General features: G+C 31.5%; 1 protein-coding gene and 1 long non-coding RNA gene across 6 annotated transcripts in view; one reads left to right on the forward strand and one right to left on the reverse strand.

Moving 5' to 3' along the window:
• LOC126848203 (iroquois-class homeodomain protein irx-4-like) overlaps positions 1 to 26,192 on the forward strand; it is a 39,277-nt gene extending 13,085 nt beyond the window's left edge. The window contains exons 1-5 of one of the 5 annotated variants that reach the window (XM_050588884.1): positions 1,806 to 1,897; positions 19,486 to 19,820; positions 19,909 to 20,174; positions 20,455 to 20,619; positions 20,898 to 26,192. In XM_050588884.1, coding sequence (XP_050444841.1) covers positions 1,840 to 1,897; positions 19,486 to 19,820; positions 19,909 to 20,174; positions 20,455 to 20,619; positions 20,898 to 21,165 — 1,092 coding nt within the window. In that variant the 5' untranslated portion in view covers positions 1,806 to 1,839 and the 3' untranslated portion in view covers positions 21,166 to 26,192. Of the gene's footprint in view, positions 1 to 1,805; positions 1,898 to 3,995; positions 5,022 to 19,485; positions 19,821 to 19,908; positions 20,175 to 20,454; positions 20,620 to 20,897 lie in introns of those variants that run through there. The other 4 variants (XM_050588885.1, XM_050588887.1, XM_050588889.1 and 1 more) reach the window with 4 other exon arrangements.
• On the reverse strand, positions 24,482 to 27,675 carry LOC126848208 (uncharacterized). The gene is made up of 2 exons (XR_007687218.1): positions 27,300 to 27,675; positions 24,482 to 26,931 (listed from the first exon to the last, which is right to left on the reverse strand). It is a non-coding gene; the product is annotated as an uncharacterized LOC126848208 (long non-coding RNA).
• Positions 27,676 to 27,904: the final 229 nt, after the last annotated feature.

Raw genomic sequence — 27,904 nt, forward strand, 5'->3', positions numbered from 1 at the left:
CGAAATCGACTGGCTGATACGAAGAGAAATCACGTAATCGTCGCATAATCTGTAAGTTACGATGCGAGTCTTGGGAGCCAAGTTATCTGTTAAGTTGACGCCGGAGATAAGACATATCGTTCGTTCAACTGGCACATTTTACTTCATCACGTAGAACATTTTTGACACTTGTGTTAAAATTTTTGACACTTGTGTTAATTGTCTCGCCTTCTTCTTCTTTACTGTTTACTTTCTTTGAAATGATATTTTCGGTGAATAGGAGAGAGTGTAATAGCACTTTTATATATTGCAGATATACAAAATTTTATAAATATCCGTATAAATTATAGATGCAAACCGATAAATTCAATATTTTAATCCCTTAACGGCTAAATTGAATATTTTTGTTCATTGCCAATTTCGATATAATGTAATTTCTGTTATAATTTTCTTCCGCAAATCGATTAACAAGCTATTAACTAGAAGAATAGAATAGAAAGTATGTCTAGACTCTTCGGTTCCGTCGGCTCGATTGTCGTCTAGCTGCGTTATGCGTTCTGTTCATCGTTGTAATTAGAATTTTTTTTAAAACATACATATGGTATACAATACGTGCGCCGACACAATGATCTTTGATGCAGGTACCTAGTCTCAAACTCAGCGACTCTGTTAATGTCATTATTGTGTATTGCCATTTTTTATGGTATACGTTTTTATGGTATGCTCTTCCAATACGTTTGTCGAGATTACTATCTTTCACTATTCAAAACATATATATTTTTTCGAAATATTTAATCACAAATTTGCTATAACAGCATAAGAAATATTACGGAGATAATTTTTCGTTAAATAACGCGTAAAATTTACTATAAATTTTCTTGTTTTTAGTATTTTTAGGTATGTAAATATTGTAGTTATGTATAGTAAAATGTTAAAGAAATTTCTTTATAAATATAGACTGTACTTTTTAAAATATTTTTTAATCAACTGAAAATATCGTATTATATTTATAAAAGTTATACAATGTATCTTATATTTCTATTATTTCTTTTTATACTAATATTTCTTTTTATTTTCTATTTGAAAAAATAAAATTTAACGATTTTTTAAATATTTTTAAAATTAATATTAGTTATTAATAAATTATTGAAATTTTATATACAAGATACTCTTTAATCAAATTTAACGTTTAATATTTTATTATAACATACCAATAAATGGATAATTTATATAAAATATATATAATTTGTAAATATATATCAAATTATAAAAATTATATAAAATATTTTTAAATGCTGCATTGTCCTATGATTATCATAATTTTTAAAATAAATTTTAAGAGAAAATTCTTTCTGTGCAACGAATTTTTTTTTCCATTTGGATTATAATTACACATCTTCCTTCATCATTCTTTAAATATATTTTTTTTATTTTATTTATAGATTAAAATTAATCGGAGAAACTGGCTTTTTTAAATCCATATAAATTTCTTTTTTTTATACAATTTTACAAAAGATTTAAACAAAAGATTTTGAGATATTTTTAGAAAGAGATTTATGTCCTGAGTGATATCCTGAGTGATTTATGTCCTGAATTCTTTAAAACGAAGAAAGTATTAAGTTAAAAGAGAAAATTTAAGAAAAATGTGGAAATTCTGGCTATCTTGGAAAAGAAGAGCTGATTGGTTAGGAAAAGGGATAAAAGAAAATATGAAAAAATTTTTAAATCATAGATGTCGCTGTATTCTGAAAGTCTTGTTAGTATAAATATGGTCAAAAACGACATCATTCGCTGCAGAGTCGTTGATCGAGACAGAACGCATAAGCCAAAGTTTTAGATACCTGTGATAATTTTATTATTATGTTGACATCTTCTACATCTGCTACATCTGCTACGACATCTACATCTGTCGATAATGGTAAGTGATAATGCATTTGGAATATATTATAAAATATTTTGCAATTAATATCTTTCGATTTTACGCGATTTTTTTTTATATTTTTGATAAGAAGCGAATGTGTGTAATGAAGAAAAAGATAGGAGTGAACTCGAAATACATTTTATACCACGTGCAATTTTATCTATACTTATATCGCTATATTAATGCAATCGAGGTATTGAAATTTTGTTAAATAACAATGAAATTAGTAAATATTAATATTCACAATATAGTATTGTGTGTGCACATGTTAAATATATGTCATATGTGTCAACTATATGTCATACATGTCGAATATTTGTCATATATTTCAAAACAATATGCTTCGAGAAAACTGAAACTGAATGATTCAAAAACAGAAACTATTGATTATAATTAAATAATTATTATAAAATATTATATAAAATAGAATTTATTATAATTAATTGAATAATAAATAACTATATATAAATATATAATGAATAGTAATAATAAATAATATAAATTTATTATAATTAAGTAATTAATAATATGATTAATTAAATATATAAAATAATTGTGATTTGTGATTGCTTTTCATTCAGGAATTGTTTTAGGGAAACTGCTTAAAAAGGATTTTCAAAAATCGATTTTAATTTTAATTTGATAATAGATACATTTTAAGATATTTTTCTTAGACAACACGAATTATGTGACAGAATATATTCCATATTGATTATCGTCAAATTTTTTGTTATAATGCATAAAATGCCGTAAAAGAAATTATTTTATGATACATATAATTTTGAAACATTTCTGTTTTCGAACTATGATTTTTTCATTTTAAACCATGTGTATCTCTTGATGCATAAATGAAGTGCATTTTGAACGTTAAAGTAAGAATGTTAAACATAGTTTAGTTTTTTATTTTAGTTCGTCGCTATTTAAATACAATTATATTCATTCATATACAATGGTTTTTATCTTTGAAAAGTAGAAAACGTCTTATCTGTAGACAGAATCTCTATAGAAACTTTAGACAATAAAAATGAAAACTGAAAAGAGCAGAGCCGAACTAAACATGTTGGCGCCTGAGGCAAAAGAAACATAGGCCTCCTCCCCCTTTCCCTTTAGAAACAGAAAAATATTTTTCTTATGGCATGTAAAATAATATAAATATAATAAAAAATAATATTAATTAGTGATATTTAATATGTGAATATTTAACTTAATTGTGAATATTAATATGAATATTAATATATGTGAATATTAACTTAATTGAAATATATAATCAGGTGTATAGGTATACATTACAAACATACAGATTACGTGTACATGTATGTTACAAACGAACGCAATATAGTTAGAAAATCACAATAAAATTAGAATATGTGTGTCTATAGTATACATTTTACATTTATATAGATAACATTAATAATTCTTGTAAAAAATTATTGAGAAAATTTTCAATTTTGCGACCCTTCAAATGTTTTACATGAGGCCTCGTAGTGCCTCGTTCGTCACACTCTAGTCCGACTCTGGTAAAAAGAACTGTCATAAAAGTCGCTGCGAGAATCTCATGTTTCTTTGAGAAAGTTTATATGTGCTGTCGTATATAACCGTTAGAATGATTTGTTTCGCTTTAAAATAATTTTTCAATATCATGTATTTTCAAACAGCACTTAGGATCTATAAAACTTTAATTCGAAGCATTTTGAAATTTCGATTAAAGAAATACTATATGACACTCGCCATCAGACATGATCACGTATGTCTTTTAATATACAAATGGAGTATATTCCGAACATTAAAATAAGAACATTAAATATATTTTGGATGAGAAAGAGAGAGAGAGAGAGAGAATGAGAAAGGGAGGTAGAAGGGAGCGGGAAGACAAAGAATAATTTCGCGACAAGCTTCGTTTAGTCGACTGTAAAGTTTTCCCGCCAACTCTCCGCGTTCCACGATTTTACCTATCTACTATCATTACGAGTACGTGACGTAACCGTGTCGCGTGTGCGCGTGTGTGCGTCTTTCGCATTGCTCCGATCGCGGGAAGATAGTGGGGTAAAAGCGAAGCCGCGTCTCCCGCGGCCGGCAGTCGCGCGCCGAGCGGAATACGATTCGGGTCAGCCGCACGTTCTCGCGAGTGAAAAAAAAAAGAGGAGAAAAAAGGAACGATACGCGGTGGCGTCAACGCGCGATATTCGGACACTCGGGATCATTCGTCCTGTTATCGGCGAAAGGAGGGGTGAGGGAGACACTCGGATGTGGCAATCGTGTCCGGACGATCGCGAACGGACGGTCTGTTGGCGGCTGCGGTCGCTGTCGCTCATCGCGACGAGTTTGCCTCGTCAAATGCAGCCGCGCCGAGGAAGCGGCTTGGCAATTACGTCGCCGTCGACAATGCCGATGTCGTGTAGTCCTCTCGATCGTTACCATCGTTATCGCCTCGCGATCCAAATCGGACGATCGTGTTTTAATCGAACCGGTTTTCGGCCGATGTGTTCCCACAAGTTCACGTCGAAGTGGGAGCACAGCTGTCGTAGCTTTTAAATATTCGCGCGAAAGTTTGAACAGGATCATTTTCGTGTCTTGGGACAGTCGAGATATAATTGGGAAAAAGACTCGAGAAAGAGAGAGATATTTATGTACACGGAGTGATTACCGGGACGCAACTATCATTTTTAATATTTGGAACAGCTGACGAATCGAAGCGTTTTGTCGAGAGGTTTCAAGCGGGATCATTGCGGCATCTTTGCAAAAGTTTTTATACTGACGGAAATTGGCATTTTATATTGCGTCCACGACGCGTAAAATAGTATCATTTTGCGTCTCAAAAATATCGGTGAAAACGTTATACTCTGGAGCAGAGAGAGAGAGAGAGAGAGAGAGAGAGAGAGAGAGAGAGAAAGTAGATGATTTACAAGAACTATACCGACAAGTGTACATATAAGATTAAAAGCCTATATTAGAGAAAAGAGTGCTATTGTGTGTTATATTTTAAAAGAAGAAAGAACTCCGTAAAGTGTATATAAAAAGACCGTTAAAAACATTCATCACATTTTCGACATTGAAGCGTCAAAAAGAATGCTACCGCCGGCCGCCATGCATTTAGAACAAAGAATGGGCAATGACAGACCAGGTATAGAAAAAATATTTTTTTTTTTTTTTTCAACGAAAAAATTTTTTAATCTCGAACACACGTTTATACTTGCTAATCTTTAAATATGATCGAGAAATTTAACCGTCCGTTTATGATTACTTCGACGGTGACAGATTTATTATGCGCGCGAGTGACAGTAATGGCGGATCTTAAGCTCCGCTTGATGCGCCGAAAATGTCGGACGATGAACACGTGGTTATGCGCGGAGATTTCTTTTTTATGAATGGCCGGCATGTACGGATTATATCACGCGATTGTGTAGCTGTAGATAGATTGTAATCGGCGTGCGAGTCGCGGTCACGTCGTACACACGCGACGCGTTCAATGAGACAAGCGTAACTTTTTAATGTTGTCGGCGAAAGTATCGAGAGACTCGAATATATTGGATGATGGTTTCGACACGGACGATTTCGGCAAGTCACATATCGATAGTATGACGTACGCCGAAAATTTTATCATGTCATTGAATATAACTCGCTCAAACGCATCACATGCGGCATTATGTCAATTATTGATTGAATTGATGAAATTTTGAAAGAATCGAAATTTTCTCTTTATGAAATTTAGACTGATTATAATAAATGAGAATCTCTCGCGTAACAAGCGAAAAAATTTTATAGAGAACTTTTATATTTTTATCTATACGTTTTATTCTGCTTATTTTTCTTCATTTTTCATATATCATCTGTTTTTTTTAATATTTATTATTATTACGTAGACAATATTGTGGCATCTGTCGATATGCATTATTCCGCTATAATTCTGCTAACAGTTTAAAATCTTAAGAATAAATAATTTTAATTGAAAATCTTAATTTTTTCTTTTTTTAAATTATGATATCTATTTATATTGATTATTTATATTTATTAATATAGAACTAATATATTTATACAATATATATGTAATTATTGGATGTTGCTACATTATTCATTTCAAATTTTGAATAATCTATTGATAAAATTACATAAATACTATATCGTAAGATCTCAATGTCAATGCGTATTGCACGAGATTTATGACGCTGTCTGTCATTTTTTATTGTCACATGATGTACGAAAATACTAGCATAAGTAAGATATTGACAAATTACTAGCGTAAGATATTGACAAATTCATCCGAGACGAATATTCGACATTTGTTTCATCATTCGCCATTAGAATCACGCGCTTTTTAACGAATTACATCGATGTGAGAGTCGCGACGAGAGCGTAGGCGACTCACGTATGTCGAAAGCACGTGGTGGCTTTCGACGGTGTGTGATTTCGCCGCCGCACCGGCGCGTGACGTCAAGAAGACTCCGTGCGGATACTCGTGTGAACCCCGTAAGGTCGCTTGTAAGAGCAGACGACCACGTGCTCCACGTCAATGGCAATGCGCGGGCTATAAGTTCCTTCTGTCAAGGCTGACATTTCGTTCGTCAAATGTTGATCGAAGAAAAACTATCATCGTTCCATGTAATTTCGATAAAGTCTTGATCGATAAACTTATCATATCATATATAAAATGTTAAACTGAGTATTATTAGATTTGGATCATGAAGTTCGATCCTAGCAGATAAAAATATTTGCTTTCTTATGTACGGAAACATCTTATTTTTTTCTCGCTCTTTGTGTTTTATTATTTATATCAAATATAATTTTAAAATTGAAAAAAAGACCAATTGGATTTTTCGAACTTTACATTAATGTTGACAGTTTCACTAAATATAAGTTATTTTTTGATAAACATATATCTAATAAATGCAAAAAAATTTATTATATTTTATATCAATTGAGATTTTTATATCCGTAAATAACATGGACCATAAAAATTTAAAATTTAAATATATTTAAAAAATGCTGTACTCTAACATATGGCATTTTTCTAAACATGAAATTAGTACCTCTATATCCTCTACCTCTATATACACATATTGTCTTTTTTAAATTTTACAATTCAAATTTATTAAAGAATTTTAGCGGGAACCAAAACTTTAATGCGGAAATGTAAAAAATCGCGATATCAGATGTCGAAAATTTTGACTTTGATTTTTCTTGCGCCTTAAACTTTGTAGATTACGAATATTCTATTGCATCGAAAATGGGAGAATAAAAATTATTATAAATTATCTATTCAAGTGCGAATTCTGACACATTCCTTTATATATATATTTCTCAATCTTGCTTGAATAATTTAAAAAAGGCAAGAATTTCTGCTAATTTTATATTGAATAATACCATACATTGGAAGGACATTTTTAAAATATATAAGTTTTAAATATTTCTATGACCCATGTTATTTACGGAAATATAATCTCAATTATTCATCAGTAATCAAAATTCGACGATGTCATTCTTTGACAATTTTTCTTACATGACTCATACAAAAGAAAAACACAAATTAATCTTTCCGCAAAAATATTTAATATTTTTATATAAAACATCAAATTTTTATAAAAAGTCTTTTAAGAAAGCAAAATTTATAGAGTCTGCGGTCTGCGATATGTATACCCTGTCATCTTTCTTATTTAACATGACTATCTCACTAAATATATCGCCCGCGGACACGCGTTTTCCTTCACTTTCAATTCGATGGTTCAGTGCGTATCGTTTACGTGACATTATTTTTAAACCGGTTAGCGCTACAGGGTCGTTTACCCTTCATTAGTTTTCAATGAAAAATTATATTGCCTGGCTTACATCTTCACTCCATTGAACCTCAGCATTTATCCGAATTAATTTTCCAACTTTGATTTCTATTTTATTCTTTGATTTGATTTTTCTGCTAAAATAGATTAATATTGTTAAATTATATCTCGTGTATGTGAGCGATATCTTTCTAGCACTCGCCATTAGTAAAGTATAAATAATTATCAAAATAGAATTATATGATCATTAATAGTCTCAAAATTTTAATTATTAGTGATATCGATCTGTATCAGATTTTTTGAATCTATTTCAATTATAGAATAACAATATTATTGCTTTAAATCAGTATTTATTTCTTGTCTTTTTTACATCTTTACATTTTTTTTCTAATAAATGAATAATGAATTAAAAACTTTGAAAATGGCGGAGAGAGATACATGTTTGATAAAATGTCCGTATCGTCACTGACCCAGATCTCAGAGAGCATTAGCCACTGACGAAAGGTTAATATGTTCAAGTATATTCATCTCTATTGCATAAATAGCTCTTTCTTTCTTTGGCAACGATGGACGCATCGAAACATTTAATCGCAATATATATGATGACATCGAGATAACATAGTAACTTCTCATTAATAGAACGATTTTTCGTTTCGTTAACGGAGAGAAAGTCATCTCTTCCATTTTTCGAAACAGCTGTTGAATCTTATCTCCTAGATATTGGTTTTTAAGATGTGGAATTTCGATTCAAGGTGGTATTTCATATCTGCTCGCTAAAAACTTTTTCAAAAAATGAAGTCTTTAAAGAAATCAACATTACAATATTTTCTCTGCAGGTATGGATAAATGTTAATTTTATGAAAAATATATTGGAATAAAGGGAGTAAAATTAAAAAATTTTGATTCGATAAAAATACAGAAAGAGAAAGAGAGAGAGAGAGAGAGAGAGAGAGAGAGAGAGAAACTCATGGTTCATAGTTAGGTCGGAAACTTTTAGATTTTATAGGTATAATTAAATTAAAAAAATTTAAACATACAAAATTTAGTTCTATAGGTATATGCAAAAATTGTTACAGAATTTTCATAGAATCACTTTTAATATTCATCGTATCGTTGAAATTTAATTTTCTCTATTCACATAGTTATAATAAATGGTCATATATAATACAAATACTTTATATAATATTTATGCTTTAAAATATAATATTAATTAATCAATATTTTTAAGATCTTTAAGATATTTTGTTGTTAAATTGTAAGAGATTCCTTTCATATACATACATCAGCACTATTTCCATGTGACTAACATCTGCGTACGTGTATACAATTCCTGGAAGGAATTTGAAAAATTAAAATAGAAAGAAACCAAATATCTCAGGTATTATAGTTTTCCCTACATCCGGTCGTACCATACTAAGGTATCGCAGTGATCACGTCCATGACATCTGTTCGTACACGCTCGGTCTATCAATACACTTTGCATTGAATATGGTAATTTACGTATCTTAGCTTGGTCGAATCCATATGCAATGTGCTCAGTTGATCATCCGTAGGTCAGTCTCGATCGCAATCTCTTGATCATAAAAACGCAATTTTGGTCATAAAAACGTCCTATCAATGTTTTTGAGAGCCTATAGATTTTCAAGATTCCAATGATTCAGCAAAAAATAATGTTATGAGCTAGCAGATCTGTACAATTTGTTTCTAGGTAATATTTTTTATAAAAAGAGAAAGATCTACGGTTAAAATATTACAAAATTCTCTTCGTAAAAGAAGGTATGAAAAGACACAAAGCATTTTACATTTTATTTATGACAGATACCTAAACGACAATACATGCGCCCTATCTTTCTTCTAATATCACTTTCTCTTGAATGTCATTGAAAATAATTATATATATATATATATATATATATATATATATATATATATATGCGTGTGTGTGTGTAACAAATAAATGAAATATACTATAGTAAACGTGCGCGAAGAGATTTAAATAAAATTGTAAGTAATTAATAAGTAGCCGAACAACTCTTTTGTTAGTTTGATTGCGGGGAAAAAAATTAAACTTGGATAGTGGCGTAATTAAGAGCTAAATTAATCGCTAATTTAATTTATCCTGAATTTATATATTTCTTAACAGAAAATTAGTATTTTATCTCCGAAAGATATGTAACATATAAAAAAACATAAAAAGCATTTAAAAAAAAAGCTTTGAATATATTTGTTGGAAAAAGTGTTGCTTTATATAATGTATACTTTTTTATATATCATTATAACAGGTTATAGCTTATATCTAAATTTATAAATAGTTATTATAAATGTAGATGAATGAAAAACTTCATGTCAAGGTTTTAATGTCATTTGTTATAAAATAGTTTTCCTGTAGGTCTATGATTATTTATACATTTTATTTCTTTCATATTAAAAACATTAATTTTTTTTTAAATTTAATAAATTTAAAATATTAATAAGTAATTTACATTGTTCAAAAAAAACCATACCTATGGGCATGAGGTGAGGTACTGATTGATTTTCGAAAATTCTTTTAAAACAAAGAAATTATCCTAAAATGATTCTTATGTAGCTCTGGATTTATTTATTTTCAAGAGATTTTTAACAATAAGTAGTGTTAAAATATTTTTAATATTTTTTAAATAATTTATTTTATGTGAGAAAGAGATATCTACAGATACCAAAAATCATGCACCTCATCAGATTTAACTCACATTGTTGTTAAGCTACTGACAATGAGGATCAAAGTTATTTGCATATGTATAAGGGCATAAGGGTTAGTTTATATGTGTCTGTATGTTACCAAGCATTTTTAGACTCTACGTGGATATTTTACTTTGAAAATCGTAAGAAATTTGGGGAGTAATCTGGAAATAATGACATTCAATGACATTTCTTATAGACAATCATAAGACACAATATTTTTCCAACATGGTGAAACAGCAGACATCTAAGCGGAATTATTTATTTAAATAAAAAGAATAGAGTTACTTAATGAAGTCCGCCATTTTTTTTCAAATTTGCGTATAAATTTGTTCCTACTACTTTTCTTAAAAAGAGAAGAACATTCGTTATAAGTATATTTATTTCCTTTGTCGCGTTATGTTGTTAGCTCGTTTATGAATAATTTATGCTTTCTATATATATATATATATATATATATATATATATATATATATATATATATATAGTTATCATATAACATATCATATAATACTTCATATTTTATTATTCCTATATAATTATTTTTTTCGGAATAAGGTAGTTGCCGCGTTAATTTTAGATAGGAAATAGACGTCAGTAAAATATCTCTTGGCATCTTTGGCAAATGATGAAAATTAAGTAAAATATCTTTTGGCATCTTTGTCAAATGATGAAAATTAAATGTGATGTGTCGTCATATAAATATGTCATGAACTTATGACTCATTTTTCTAAAGACATTGATTTACAATATTGATACGATTCTGCTTTTTGTATGTTAAGCTTTTTGAGTTTATTAATTTTTTGAATACATTTTAAATTTTATACTTGTGGGAGCTTTCTTCCTTTTGCATACTTGCATATTTACTTGTAGCAGCATCTTTTTTCTCCCTCTTGCATATATTTATATAATCTACATACTTTAGATATACACATGCGATTCATAAATAAAATATGTAATTATTATAATCTCTTTCATTATTCTAATCCAGAAAAGAGAAAATTCTTGATTAAGCAGATTTTTCTCTATGACTTACACGCTTGAATTAATGCCATTTTTTGACTACTAATTTTACAATTATGAAAAAATGCATAAGAATTTTCTAAATTTTTACTAAAATATATAGACTTGAAAAAAATTTCTGATAATAAATATTATGGTATTTTTATTTGCTTCAAGTTACTCTAAAAAATAAAATTATTTCTTAGAAACTTGTCTATTTTTTATTTTATTTTATTGAATAAAAAAAATATAAAAAAGTTTCTTTTAAATAAGATCTAATATTTTTTATAACAACATAGATCTTAATTGTTTAAATTATCAATTATTTTTAAATTATATATATTTAATAAACAAGTGTTTATACGACCAAACTGGCAATTTATTGTTTGATTATTATATCACGACGTTTCGACCATATGGTTTTGGTCCTTATCAAGTGAAACTAAAATTACAATACAATAAATAATGATAGTCATGTTACAAAGAAAAAAATAGGATTAAGCAACTTACGTTATAATTAAAAAGTAGAAAGAGAAAAATCGAAATGTCAAACTGACATTGTGTCAACCACTATGTTTGGAATACTGAGATCAACTAAACGACCTTTATTAATTTATCGTATATGTTGTTTAAATTCTCTGTATCTTTTTGGGAATTAATAGTGTTGTCAAAATTACGGATTCAAGGAACATTGTAATAATATAAAAATGCACGAAAGTAATTTATCCGTAATATTGTAAGAATTGTAGCGCTTCGTATATTGGCCAGACAAAAAGACACTTAAGCACCCGAGTCAAGGAACATTGTAATAATATAAAAATGCACGAAAGTAATTTATCCGTAATTAGCAAACACAAATTAAAATTTGATCATGACTTCGATTGGTCAGCGCCTGATATTCTACATAACGAAAAACATGTAAGAAAGAGAGAAATAGCTGATATGTTTTTTATTAAAAAATTTGACAACACTATTAATTCCCAAAAAGATACAGAGAATTTAAACAACATATACGATAAATTAATAAAGGTCGTTTAGTTGATCTCAGTATTCCAAACATAGTGGTTGACACAATGTCAGTTTGACATTTCGATTTTTCTTTCTACTTTTTAATTATAACGTAAGTTGCTTAATCCTATTTTTTCTTTGTAACATGACTATCATTATTTATTGTATTGTAATTTTAGTTTCACTTGATAAGGACCAAAACCATATGGTCGAAACGTCGTGATATAATAATCAAACAATAAATTGCCAGTTTGGTCGTATAAACACTTGTTTATTAATTTATTTACTGGCGACATTTTTAAAATTAAACATAATATTATATATATTTATTTAAGAAAAAAAAAATTTTTTATATGTATTTTTTTTCCCTTTCTTTTCGCGCGTTTGTAAATAAAATAAAAATATCTTAAATTTTTGAGGAACTAATTTTATTCTCTTAGAGTGAATTCGAGAGAAATGAACAAAAAAATGTATTATCTATTATATGAAACATTCTTTATATATATATTTTTAATGTTTTAAGAGAATTTTTGATTTGTAGATTTCTTGTTGAAGGAAGATATTTTATTATAGACATTTTATTAGCGTAATGCATATTTATTTATTTTTTTTTTTCATTATTAATTAACCACGAAAAGAGAAACTGCTATACACTCTTCATATTCCTTTAAGCAATAAGTATATACATAGAATATATAAATGCATAATAAAATAGTTAGAAATATCGAAATTTTATGAAAAATTTAAGACCACATATTCATCCATTTCTCACAGCATTTCTTTTATTTTTATTTCAACGTGCATTAATTTTATAGAAGAGTCAGGCTTAACTTATAACATTTTGTAGTCAGAATTTTTCCAGCTGTTCTCTTGTAATAGAATAACTCTTCGCCATCTTTTCGTAGTCGGAAACATTCATAGGCCATTCTTTTGTGGGCGGGGCACCCATTGAAATTCTATGGGATATATTCTCATAGTCCGTTATATAGCTTCGAAGAATTCTCTTTTTCCGTAAATATTTTCGATGTTTGTTACACGTATAAAATTAATCTTTTTGCAATTTTTCTACTATAATTAACTAACATCTATAAACAATCTGTAATATTTAAGATCTTAGAAATTCCGATTAAAATTGTATTTTGCCACATGATGGGCCCTCGTGTTATTCTACGCACCATAAATCTTTCACCATAAATCTGTCAAACAATACAAAATGGTGCGCAAGATTAACTCATTAAATTCCTGATATACAATTATAATAATCGACGATAATGAGAAAGCATGAGTAAAAGAGAATGAATAAATAAATATATTTAATAATTATTTATTAATTTCCACATAATCATTTTTTCATATATTTTTACAATTCACTTAAATATATAATATAATATAATCATTAAAACGCTTCTCGTATAAAATTTAAAATATTGCAGGATATTTCGGATATCTGTAACGCTAAATATTGTGTCATGCATTATTTTATTATAACTTTTTTCGAAAAGTAATATTTTTATACAAAAAAAAAATCTTCGAAATTTGTTTTATAACATTTTTTTAAATAAAACGTTGAATTTATGAAAAATCTGAGTTCATAAAGAAATCTATGACATATACAAATGCACAAATATTTAGATAGATGTATTGTCTTGAAGATATAAATTACAGCGTATCGAACGTTATTTCTGTATTATCTTAATATATATTGATGTATTTATTGCAATGCAGCATCTCTTTCATTGCGTCTGCAATTTTGTAATATCTGCAGTTTATTTTTTTATATTATATATATATGTATATCTCTATCAATAGTGTAATGCAATATTTAATATTATTAAATATTTCATTATTAATAATTTAAATATTTTTGTATTTAAATTATTTATTTTTATATTTAATATTTAATATTATTAAAATATTTATATGTGATATTTATATATAATATAAACCTCGCAATACGTCAATATATACTACTATGATACTATATAATATTATATCTGATACTAAATAATACAACTGGATAAGTCTCGCAATACACCAATAAGTATGGAATGAGTAAGAGATTATCCATCATCAGACATGGTGGATTCTGTTAGGAGGCCGCATGATGGATGGATATAACGAACTATGAGACAGTCTTGTCGCGTAAAAAAATAGGAGAGCACATGTACGCACGCACGCACGCGAGAGCAAGGAGAGCTATCCTAATTTTACGCCGTCGGGTTACTGGACCTTACGTAACTGCAAAACTCAAGCGCTAAGTTTAGTCGGTCCTCTATGCGTTAGACTCTCTAATGGTGGATTCCATTTCCGGAATCGGCATCGTCGTTTTTCAACGTTTTATGCACTTCCCAAGAGAAGATCCTCAAGCTATACTCCATCCGCGAAATATCGATTCGTATCGCGTTCGATCACATTGAAAAATCATGTCGCGCTTACATCGAAATTAAATATATAGACACATCTTTGTTTATTCGATCATTGCTTGCTTGATTAATCCAAAAGCTTGGAATTATTATCTGATTAATTCCACGTGATTATTTAAGAGTCATAATCACATCTATAAAGAATATATCACATCTATCGCATTTATTCAGAGTATTTAGACATTCAAGATAATTTTGACAAATACGACATTCTTTGATAAAATAATTTCATATCGATCTCTCGATCGTCTAAATTGTTTCAATCTGTATATTTGCGTTGTATATGTGTGTTTGCCAATTTAAGTATATTTAAATACGAAATGTTTGTCCATAACATATATATAAAAAAAATATATATATATATATATATAATGTTTGCCAATTAAATTTAAAATGATTTATCAATTTAAGTATAATTATATTCGTGTATTGCCTTCAACTTTGGTCTCTGTTTGACCTGTACTCGAATCAGTCCGATATTCTCGCTCTAAATATGGGACCAGCGCGGAACACTTAGATTATTTTGAGAACGACGAGTCTTCCTAGCATTACCTAGGTATAGGTGCGACTGCTAGCCGAGTATAATCGTGCGGCTAAGTAAGAGACAAAGAAGATATTCTTGAAAGAAAAAGATATTCACTCCCCCCTTCCTGTTATCTACATATTTTATAAGAAAACACCTTTCGATTTCTTCGCCGGTAATTGTGCACATCAGCAGCGTTTATTTATGAACTAACCGGCGCGTGTCTAAAATAATTTTAGATTATAAAGATACCATTATAAAGATACATTCGGAAAACTATAGATGCAACTCTCAAATTTAGACTGTAGAAAGAATACGTAACGTTAACATCATCGTATTATCTCTCGGCTTTAAGTCATATCACTTGTCAACCTCACCGTATAAGATGCGCGTGTAATTACGAACGTCATTATCGTTCGAATGTAAATTTTAGAGACGAGAAGGCAACAACATAATCATCGATGCCTTCGTTCGCCTCGCCGATTGTTTTTTTAGACGCGTCGCGCCGCGTTCGGTCAATTCTACGAGGATCTTGCTAAATTTATAGTGACATGAAATGCCAGCTTCTAAACTCACACCGGGCATACCGGAGTGTAATGACACTTGGCAGTGTCGCTTCGCGCGGTTGGCAACGGATTGTTCGTAGCGATCGATCGAAAAAGCGATCGTGATTCAGCTTTAATTTAATTAGGATGCCTTTGAATGAATGTTGACTGTCGCTTAACCAAGACAAGTTAATTAGTTACAATGATTTCGATGAACGATATATTAATAGGCGAAAAATAAATTCAATCTTGTCTTAAGTTCAATGAATACTGAAAAAAAAGACAAGATTTCATCGTTTATCATAAACACCTTACAATTTCGAAATCGGCGAAGATGTATTGTACGTCGACTTTTATTTTAGAAATGAATATTTTGATGTATCTTTATGTCATCATATTAGACGTCTTCTATTTAAATCTTGTTTTTTGATTAATAAAATAGAAAAGTTAGTTTTGTAATATTCTACATATAATTTGCATTATATCATTCTATAATCAATTAATTCTACGATCAAAAGTGAGTTTCAAGTCGCGAATTGAATGAAGAAATGCGTTTTTACCGCGCGGCGATGGTTGTCCAGCATGACAGCTCGCTCGTCCCTGTTGTTCGTTTTTATGTTTGCCTTGCTTACGGATCGACCTCTGCTTCGCATAAATTTTACATAATCTTATTCAAATAACAACTCGCGCAAGACCGCATTGCGTGGAAAGGGAAACCGACCTTAGAGTTTATTTCCATATGATTTACGCGTGGTGCGTCTTTCGACGCGCGCGCGATGTACGAAGTACGATTTGTACAGTGATATTATTTTATGTTCTTTACTGCGACAAGTAACTCTTATGCCGCATATTTCTTTTTTTCTTTTTTTTTTTTTTTACATTTTATTGGCCGATTAATTTTGGGAAAACGTCTCCGTTACTAAATTTATTTAGCGTTTATAATTTTTTTACGATTTTTTTTCGCCTTCATCTAAAAGAGCGTCGATGAATATAATCTGGTTTTGAATCGCTTTATATAATGCGGATAAAATTGTAGCTCTATCTCGCGAATGTTAGTAATGTGACGCGACCCTCATATGCGCTTTTTCTGACCCTTCAGATATCGTCCCCGATTTTTACGTAACATTCTGATATTAATATTTACCGCGTAGCTGGCCGATTGTGTGACCCGTTAACTCTCAAATATGTTAGATTACACTGAGATTCTCTTTCCGTGACCCGATACAACTTCTCGTGACGTCTAAAACTTTATACGTATATGTACTCGTAAAATTTCTGTACTTACAAAGCCCTAATAGCGGTACAATTCTCTGATGCTCGAATCATTTTCGCCGAGAACTTTATCTTTGGTGAGACCAATAAGACTGAGACGTTCCTGAATTTTCCGTTGGGAAAGTTTCCAGCATTTGAAACAAGCGATAGGAATTAGATTACAGAAGACAATTATTTATTTTGTGGCTAACGAACAGCTGAATTTTCACTTATTTATTTCACTTATATAGACTTATTTAGATTATATTAAAATTCCGATACTCTTGCAACGTGTTGCGCGATATTATATTTGCATAATTATCAATATTGTTTCTCTCTTTGCGAAGATCTCTATTTCTATCTATCATTTCATTCTGTCAAAATATACTAAGCTATAATTGTCTAAATTTGATTAAGTTGTTGCAAATGTTTTGATGATAAATGAACCGAAAATATATATTTTCCAATATTTTTGTTTTATTTTTTAGAATAATTTATATGCACATTTTGTCATCGAAAGTATTTGAAAATATTTATATTGTGTAAATTCGAGTGAAAATTTCTTTCTCTCTCTATTTTTATTATTATTTATTATAATTAACACATTTTATATCAATAATGTTTCCAATAGTGAATTTTTTATTTAAGATTTAAGTCATTTGAAATTTTAATAGAGAAAAATATAAGATAAAATTACATATTAAATAAATTTTCTGATATTATAATTTAATAAATAATGGTATATAAAATATGTGTTTCAAATAATCTATATGATAACACAAAATTAACTGCCTTGAGATAACAAAGTAAAAATTATCCGTTCCTACATAAATTAAATTATTAGAAATCCTTTTTGAATCTGTAACAATTGTAAATTCAGATTGGAAATTTCAGATAAATGACTGTAAAATCCAGATTATCTGCATCGATTTTCTTTATCGTTTAAAGTTTTTATCATGAAACGTTACCTGACTGACTTTCAAAAAATTATTATTTGAAAGTTTAGGAAAACCATTCTGGAATTTAAAAAAAAATATCAATCATTGAAGAAACATTAAACAATCGAATCGAAAACAAAAGCAAAATTTCAAAAAGCGTGAACCCGTAATAAATCTTTTGTGGAATTTCTCGAAGGAATCAGAAAAAATTTCGATACATTAGAGTACCTTATTGTCTTCTTATTGTCTCCTTCGAGACTACCGGCATCAATTTTATCTTGAGAGAGTCGCAGAATTTATTTTTCCATCCAGGTTTTTTTTTTAGCACCCCTTTATGCGATACACATGTCGGATCAGAGATCAGAGGTACACCCTCGTAAAGAAAGCATCGACGAGTCGCGAAACCATCCTCAACCATCGAATTAAATTCCTTCGGTGTCCAGGTCGGTTGCCTCTCTCGCACTGCAACACGCTTACTCTTACGACCTTACTATTTACGCACGTTCCCCCGTAACCTTGGATTGCATAATCTGGACGTCTGTACGCGTGCGCTGCCTCAATGAAAGGCGAATCTCGGCCAATCCGGCATTACGTTTGTGCGTGAGAGAAAAGCGCGGAACATGTAGGCGCGTTCGCGTAAATATCGAGAATCTCTCTAATATTTTAACACATAATTGACACGTTATCGCCGCAAGATTCGCTTTACGCGATATCGGCGCCGTTCGCTTCTAAAGCTGTCTCTGTTCGTAACGAAGACGATAATAGTAGAACCGACCGATCGAAAGGAACGACGTATGTGAAACTATTGGCGTATCATTTTAATATTTATTTAGCTGCTCAAACAACGTAAGGTTGCCTCCCGAGAAGGAGAAATAAAGCCTGCCTCTCGGAAGACTCAGCATCAGGTGGGACACATGCGCGTTTCTCTGTTATCTTGTTGCACAATCGAAAGTTATCGTGTATTTTAAATTCTTTTATCAATTCTTGTATCAATTTATCATTTTTAAATACACTATCAACCTTCAAACTCGATTATTAATTAACGCGTTATGATACTCTTAATATGAGATTAGTCCTTTTTAAATAATAAGATATAGAAATCTGAGATAAAATAAGTACATCAAGATATTAGATGATTTTATGATAAAAATACAGAGATCGTTGATAAAAATATTTTCGATTAATTTTTTAATTTAAATCATGTACTTTTTCCAAACCCAATAAACAGATTAAGCAATTTCCACGTAAAAAAGACCAAAAAAGAAAAAAAAATAATAATTGCTGATCTAACAATTAAATCGAGATTCGTTCTCGCGCGGATTTCTCGTTTTTATTTTACAAAAATACAAAAACATACATATTGTATATAAATAATTAATATGCTAATGATATGCGTACGATCGTTTCAGCAGTGGCTCCGTATTACGATCGACGCCCCGCAGCCGCGACAGGTGCTCCGGTGGGAGCTTTGCCACCCGCACCTCGAGCATCCAGCAGTACGGACGACGATCACAGCGGATTATCGGAGACGGAGAACATCTCGCCGGATACGTCGCCTGACATTCGCCGGAATCGTCACAACACTTCCGGCCAGGATTCCTCGCGTAGGAAGCGCCGCGGCAATCTACCCAAGGAAGCGGTGAATATTCTAAAGCGTTGGCTGATCGAGCACAGATACAACGCTTATCCCAGCGAGAGCGAGAAGACGAATCTCAGCGAGCAAACCTCGCTTTCAGTCCTCCAGGTATGACACTTCTTTTTTTTTTAAAACGAAACGCCAAATTTTTAACCGATTGACGATATCCGCTACATATACTGGTTTTTTTTTGCAGGTTTGCAACTGGTTCATAAATGCCAGGCGGCGTATTTTGCCCGATTTATTGCGCAAAGACGGCAAGGATCCTCTCCATTATACAATATCGCGCCGCGCTCGTCGGACTGTGCAGGCTGGCGTTCATCGACAGGGCCGAAGATCTGATTCCGACCTGATCGAAGTACCGAGGTCCCAGAATTGGGATTTACACACCGTGGACAGGACGGCTGCATCGGCGCAGCGTCTCGAGAGAGATCACGATTACGACGAGGAACATACGTATCGGTAAGTATTTCCCTTTTGCTTCTATTTCCGATAGTTGTTTTAACATATATGCTAACGCAAAAAAAAAAATACTACCGGTTTCACCGAGGCTTATTAACTTAACGCCAGCTTCTTGACATGTCAAGAAGTTCAAAAAATCAATGATACAAGAAGAAAATTGATTATTTGCTTATCCATCGTCTCTCTATGACGAGGCTTGAGAGAATATTTCAAGAAAATAGAATAGGTAGATTAAGTATACAAAAATACTAGATATATCATTTAAGATTTATCTATACAGAAGTGAGGACAGCCCGAACGATTACGAGAGCAGTCCGAACGATTACCACAGCGAGGAAGAACGTCCTTCGATACGATGGCCCAATGTAATCGTTCGTCCCTATGCGGAAGCTCAGGTCGAGCAGTTAGATGGCGACGATATCTCTCATCTTCCTGCTCGACGAAGGTAAGTTTTGCAACGATTGCGTTGTATCAATCAGGAGAAAAAAAATAATATAGCAGAAGCTTTGCAATTAATATCCGCTAAACGCTTTTCAGCGATTTGCAAACTTTAAGGACGTTCGCAATTGCAAACATAATAATTAAAAACACAAATAATAAAAAAAAAAAAATCGAAAAAATTGATTAAAACTAAAATAGATCAAGTACATTCAAATACATAAAAATATTTTATAAAAGAATCAATCACCTCTTTTTCATCTTATGGTATTTCTCTTTTTACAGGGATGATAACAATTCCGACAGTTCTCACGACAACTCCAATGGCGAACCTGCTGCGTATTGGAGTGCCCCTCGAGAGCACCTTTCAGCAACGCCCAGTGTTCAGCAGCAGCAGCAGATCGAGATTCACTATCGTGGTCTGCCGCCGCGGACTCTGGAGAACGCCTATGCTCACCAGGATAACGGGGATTCCTTTAGAATGCTCGTGGAGATTGCTGTAGCCAGTCCATATGAGCCTTCGAGGCAGCGACCGCCCTCAACCGATCCCTAAAGGAATAGGAGGAAAGGCTTCCACCATTGCCAGTGACAAGGACAACGAAGGATGGATGTCTCTCGCTTGTTGGGTGACTACCAGGATACGTCGACGAAAAAATTTAATAAATTTTTGATTTTTCTTTCGTTGTCCATAAAAAAAATAAAAAAGAAAAAAAACAAAAAACGAAAATTTAAAAAGAAACAAAAAAAAGAAACGATTGTTAGACTTTATATATTAAATAAATTGTTGATCGCTCGGCAATCGATGTTCCTCGCGTTTGTTCACGATAATACCAGTACCAAAATGATGGCAAAATCCGCCCGTTGGATTTTTATATCGTGTGTCGCGTTTTAAGTTTTTAAACTAGCGTTACATTTTTAATTCTTGGATTAGTCAGATAGTTAATAATGATGATGTTTTGACGATGAGTGCGGTTTTCTTTCCGTTCTTCGTTCCTGAAGCTATACATAAGGACGTTTAGTCCATACCGTTACATTACCTGATCTTATTATAAATAAATTATGCGAAAAGGAAGAAAATTCTCTTTTGCGTCTAACAAAAAAACGGACAAACACGTGCGTGTAATGCGTGCGTATATACGGACGTAAAAGAGGATTTATCAATTTAACCGAAACCAGCGAGTGCCAAAGTGCTTAGCCCGAGCATCACGAAACTCTGCCTTAATTAAGAGAAATAAGTCTGAATAATATGTATAAGCTATTAAAGAAAAAAAAAACGAAAAAAGAGAACAAAAGTAACCGCACAAGTACAAAAGTTATATTCGCTCTTTGAGAAGTACGTGGTCGTACGTTAGTTAGCTGAATAGAGATAGAAAATGATCTACGCGGCATCGAGACTATATTGTTTCTAGTAATAGTGTTTCTCTGCTCACGATAATCTTTTGTTTTAACTCCGATTTTTATGTCCACATAAAGATATAGATATATATTATGTATCGCAGTTTCTCGAAGTACATTATATACTATATCTTTATCTCTGTAATAATATGTAAGTTGTTACAGACTTATGATATAGCGAAACAAAAAATTAAAAACAATGCGAACTACAAAGACTGCGAAACGCTAATTGCTGCTGATAGTGCACATGATGTAGAGTAGATCGATAGATCAATCCGCTTTACGAAATAGCGAAAACGAATCTTTTTGACAGGATAATTTACAATAATGAATATTAACATTTATGTAATTCTATCAATCAAGATGTGATCTCTCGTATCCATTCAATCATTTAATGATCACGGAGTTTCTCTTTCCGATGAAATTTTAACAAAGCTCTTTGATTATTTTGATTATTTCTGCAATGTAAGTCGTTTTCAAATTTCATTAACATTTAGAAATAATCTTAAATATTTTCTATCATCTTGACATTTCGCATTTGTCTCGTATTGTATATTAGATCATTCTGAATCAAAATTAGCTCGAGCAAGAAAGAAAGAAAAATATATGCCAGTATAATGCATTTTCGCACAATCGATTGTAAAGTGCGTCAACGAGACACAGGCTAAGATCTTAGAAAGAAGTATGCAAAAAACCAAAGACTCTTATTTTTAATTACTAATAATTAAATTGTGCGCTCATTGCTCTTCGAAGTTGCGACAGTGTGATGTTGCGATTTTTGTGCAAATGTTCCAAAGGAACGAAGTGAATTCGCGAACTCGCCTGGAAAAGCTGCGTCCAGGCGAGCGCATGGGTATACTTGCGAATTACACGAGTAATCATCCCATTAGGAAAGCGCGTCGTAGACTCAAAAAGGCGAATGTTCATGGATAATGTTGTTAATTGTACGATTGAAATTTATTTTTTAATACGACATTTTCTTAATGCTACTTGTTATACAGTGATAAGGGTAATTTCTATTAGAGGCGAAAAAAAATTGCAAAGAGAGAGAGAGAATAGAGAATAGATGAAATTTAGCAAACGCGAGAAAGAAGGGGGCAACGGAGTAGAAAAAATGATAGCGAGATACATAATAAAATCTCGCCGTCAATATCGCACGACAAAGCGAAAAATTCCCCATAATGTTTCGCATACTTCCTCGTTACATATACGTACTAAAATACTATTTACCTAATCTTGATAAAATGGCATAGAGATTTCTATTTTCAATTTCTTGACTACTTTTTATTTGGAGCAGCTTTTTCTTAATGTTGATCTGGGGACATAAATACCAAGTATCATCGAAGATGTGTAGATTACTTCTTTCGTCTTCGCGAGACTAGCGCATATATATTTTCTTTTCGTTATTTTTTCCTTTTTTATTATTTTTTTTTTCTTCCACCCCCTCTATCGTTTTAACAAAAATAACACAGTCGGTTTCACGTGCACTTTTTAAATGTTTTGTTTGTTTATTCCTTGTGTATTTTTTCTCTTTTTTTTCTTTCTAATAGTAATTTCGGAAAGAGCCGACGAGCCGTGAGCCCGAATTCGGTTGTGAATTAAGATTAGAGTGATTGTTAATTATTCTTATTATTCTGATATTTACAATCCGAACGATGCACTAACACACGCCCGATATTAGTGCAGAAACTACACAGGGTGTTCCAAAAGAATCGAATTTTTGGACAAATCTTAAATCGAAATTTCCTTAGCTAAAATATCGCAGAAAAAAATTGTAATTTATGGCCAATTTTTTATTATTGCATTTATTTATGATTAATTTTTCACATACACATCTATGGTACACAAATATATTAATATTATATTCGCTATTATATTCATTTTCATAAAATTAATTAATCGCTGAAAATTAATTACTGATTATATTAAATAATATTTATTTATATATCATGAAATGAATTTTCTCTAAGAACGGATAATAATTCAATTTATATTTCTTAAGAATATCTAATAAATCTTTAACATCAAATATATTAAATTTTTAATGAAATTTTATATTTTTAGAAATTCAAAGATTTATTTTCAAAAATAGCTTTAAAATAGTTTTATACTTTTTAAATTTTCAGCATTGTATATCGTTCCAAATAAATTATAAATGAAAATACTATCAAAATAAAATCTAAACAAGAAATATTATAATTGTAAATTATTATGCGCAATAATACTTTGCGTAAATATAATATTATCTATCTTTATGAAACTTAGTTTTCGAGAAGTCTGGTTTGAATCATACATAATTTATCCTGTGGCATTTTTGCTGAGGAACTATCGATTTCAAATTCTCACTCGTAAAAAATTAGTCGATAAGATTGCAGGAAGATATCCTGGGTAAATTATTGTGGATCACCGTACCTTTACAACGGAACGATCACACTGCCATGCCATAGCCAAGTGTCTAAATCTCCCTTATTCGATTCTCTTTTTTTTCTTTTTTTCTTTTCTTTTAGAGTGTTATTGTCGATCACAACTCTCATATATTGAGCGCGTGCAGGATTCGGAGAATCACTAGGAAATCGAGAGATCCGACAGTTACTATCGTACAAAAAAACTTAACGACCTAGAATTAAGTGTGCCTTTTTACCGAGACGTCTCGACTCGCGAGAGGGATGTCTTTGTTAGCGTATAGAACTACGTACAACATTACGTACAACAACGACAATTCGCCAAGAACGTATCTTAATCCGCCATTCGAGTTGACGGCGAACGGAGCTTCCTATAGTGTTATATACAATCGTAATATTGCTCACCCTCGTTAAAACGAGATCTCTGGAATAGAATAAAGTCACTCTTTTTCGGAATATTATCGGAAGGTACTTATCGTGTGTTCGATTATAATCTCTAAGTAGTCTATCGATCATTCTCGAAAATTCTTCACACAAGAAGAGAGAAATTAGATCATGAATATAAATCTTTTATATATATTCATAGAAATATGTGTACTCGCGATGAGAGAGGAACGGTCTGACTCGCTTTTCTCAAGACAATTAATCTCGATATTACACTTACACTGTGTGTATGTGATAACAAAAATATTATCCTTCTCCCATATCTCAATCGCAAAATAAAACAAGAAATTTTCGACCCGATTTTTCGAGATTTTCGAGAGAAAAGCGAGTTAATCGATCACGCCGAGCTCTCGAGAAATTTTATTCCTTTCGAAGAGATTGTTATCGATTGCGTTAACGACAAATTCCATTGAACGTGCGAACTCGCTGCAAGATGCACGATAGCGAGAAAGGGAACTAGAGATTCCGATCGCTCGGGGCGAAAAATTATTAGATGATTCTGCGCCCTTATATATCGCGCGACGAGGCAATATAAATCGTAAATATCTTATATTTGGACGTTTTTTATACACGAAATGAAATGAGACGGGATGAGGATTGTGCACAGTTCCGTCTGTTATCCGGGCACACACATATACACACATACATACAGGATCGACGCCGTGGACACATGTATACACACGTACGTGACAGAGATGTCAGCCGTTAATTAGCTGCACGAACCTGTTACGCGCGGGCAGTTTCACTCTCCGCGCCGATAAGCATATCGCTCTACTACTTAGACAATAACTAATCTGTTATTATGTATCGCGGTTTTAAGTTCGGCTCTTACACAAACACATACAGAGACACACACCGTGAACTATATAGTAAGTGCCATATTATCGACTTCTTATTGTAATTCGTACAAGTATGATAAGGTCCTACATAGATAGATATATATTGATTTAATATTAATTATATATGTTTAAAACGTGATACGCTACGACTATAATTGCGTATAATTGTTATACGTATACATGTTGTTTTTTCTTTTTTCTCTCCTTCCCGTTTCGATCGTATCTTCGTACGTGATGATTTGTTCAAATTATGCGATTTGTTATGAAAGAGGGACTCGCGCGTATCCGACGAGTCATTTCTCGTATGTGTCATCCCTTCGATGAAAGGTAAAAGATAATGTAAAAAAAGAATTCTTTTTCGGGGGGACGCAGATGGATCTTCAGCGTGTGAGGATCGCGCGAGCCTTTGAAGATTTCATTTAGGATTAGTATTATCGTATTATGAAACCTCTTGTTCGTTCCACAGACAAATCTAATAAAATATGTTAAAAAACTTTTAATTCTTCGCATGTTTTTTTCTTGCTTGAGACCTTCCGATTAGATATAAACACGTCAATATTCATAAGATCGAATAATTTTGAATTTTTTACGAAAATTATCATTGATTGTGAGAAATAATTATTTAGGCTATAACAGTATGAAAAATATTAAATTTCAATTTTAATATTAAATATTAAATTGTATCAATTGTATCAAGTTTGTTTCTCTGATATTATGAAAATTTATATTTATATTGAGTGCATTATACAAAAAAAAAAACAGAGAGAAAAAAATTGTTAAAATTGTGAGAAATAATGGGGGATGATTCGATGATGCGGTCTATCCTTATTCTTATTCCTATCGTTTTCGTTATTGTTAACGGTAATCTCATTACGATGATCTACAAACGTAACCACCTTTCCCTGTTTAACCCTATTTTCCTTGTTTTCACAGCGATGCCTGTATACCGCTAGCTTCGTGTGGACGTACCTCGATTTTTTCCTTTTTTCATTCTTCAGCCAGCTAACTCCTTCATTTGTCCATGTAACGCCCATCATCCTTTTCCGCGTGTGTCTCTTCGTTCTCAATATTAATCCCGTATTTAGATCCAGAACAGCGGGGGTGGGAGACGAAAGGAGAACTCGTTCTTTCTCTCTTCCTCTCCTTCTCCTTCTTTTCTCTTTCTCTCTCCCCCGAAGTGGGTTCGCGCGATACGTCACGAATTCTGAACAATACATCGTGCCTTTTCTCTAAAATCCTCTAAGAAGTTCAAGTGCATTAGTAAAACGCATGGTAAAATTAAAACGACGAGAAAAAGACATAAGATTTGAACTCCTCTTGTTCGACAGAATTTTTTTTGTCATATTTAATATTCGTCTTCTTTATAAAAATCTCGAGATATTTCAATATTTTAATAGTTAAAAAATCCCTTTGTTATATTTAATTTAAATTTATAAATTTCTTTTCTTAAAATTTATTCAATTTAAAAAGAAATTTAGAGAATTTCTCTGCACATATGAGAGCGAGAAAGAGAAAAACAGAGAGATAGAAGACATATTATATAATATACATAACAAAATGTTCTTGTACTTTTCGCACAAATCGCAAAACTAAGTAATAGCACTTACAGTATCGTCGTTTCGAATATTTTTTTGATGCTCGAATTTCTTTCTTTAGAAGATGAAAAGAAGAAGAAATTAAAAATTTGCGTCTGTACGTAATATTGCAATAGAATGCTTTGAATCTCTCACTAATGTTTCCTCTTACTGTGCGTTACACTTTGTCTATTAGAAGTTAGATTGGAGATAGATATACATTCAATGTATATTATCCACTTTAATCTTGAGATATATCTTGTTTCGGAAGCATCTTCTATCTCAGCACTTTTTCAAAGTGATAATATGTATACGAATTTTAACTTGCAATTCCCTCGCTTCTCTTCACGAAATGCCAGACACGTTCGAGAAGATTGGACCAACTGTGTATTTTCGTATAATCAAACGAAATAACGGCTCCTTCGAGAATTATGGAAATCGAGAAAAAGAGAGGAAAGATTATTATCGATTTATTTGGATTTATATCAAGCTCCAAATGTTTATCACCTTCTTCGTGAGAGATGTATAAAAGTATAAACGCAAGAGAGAAACAAATATATAATGTACGATAATAAATATTTTGACACGCGTAAAGTATAAATATTTATCTCCGAGATACTCTATAATATCTATAAAGA

This window comes from Cataglyphis hispanica, chromosome 3 (genome assembly GCF_021464435.1).
Source record: "Cataglyphis hispanica isolate Lineage 1 chromosome 3, ULB_Chis1_1.0, whole genome shotgun sequence".
Lineage (NCBI taxonomy): Eukaryota > Metazoa > Arthropoda > Insecta > Hymenoptera > Formicidae > Cataglyphis > Cataglyphis hispanica.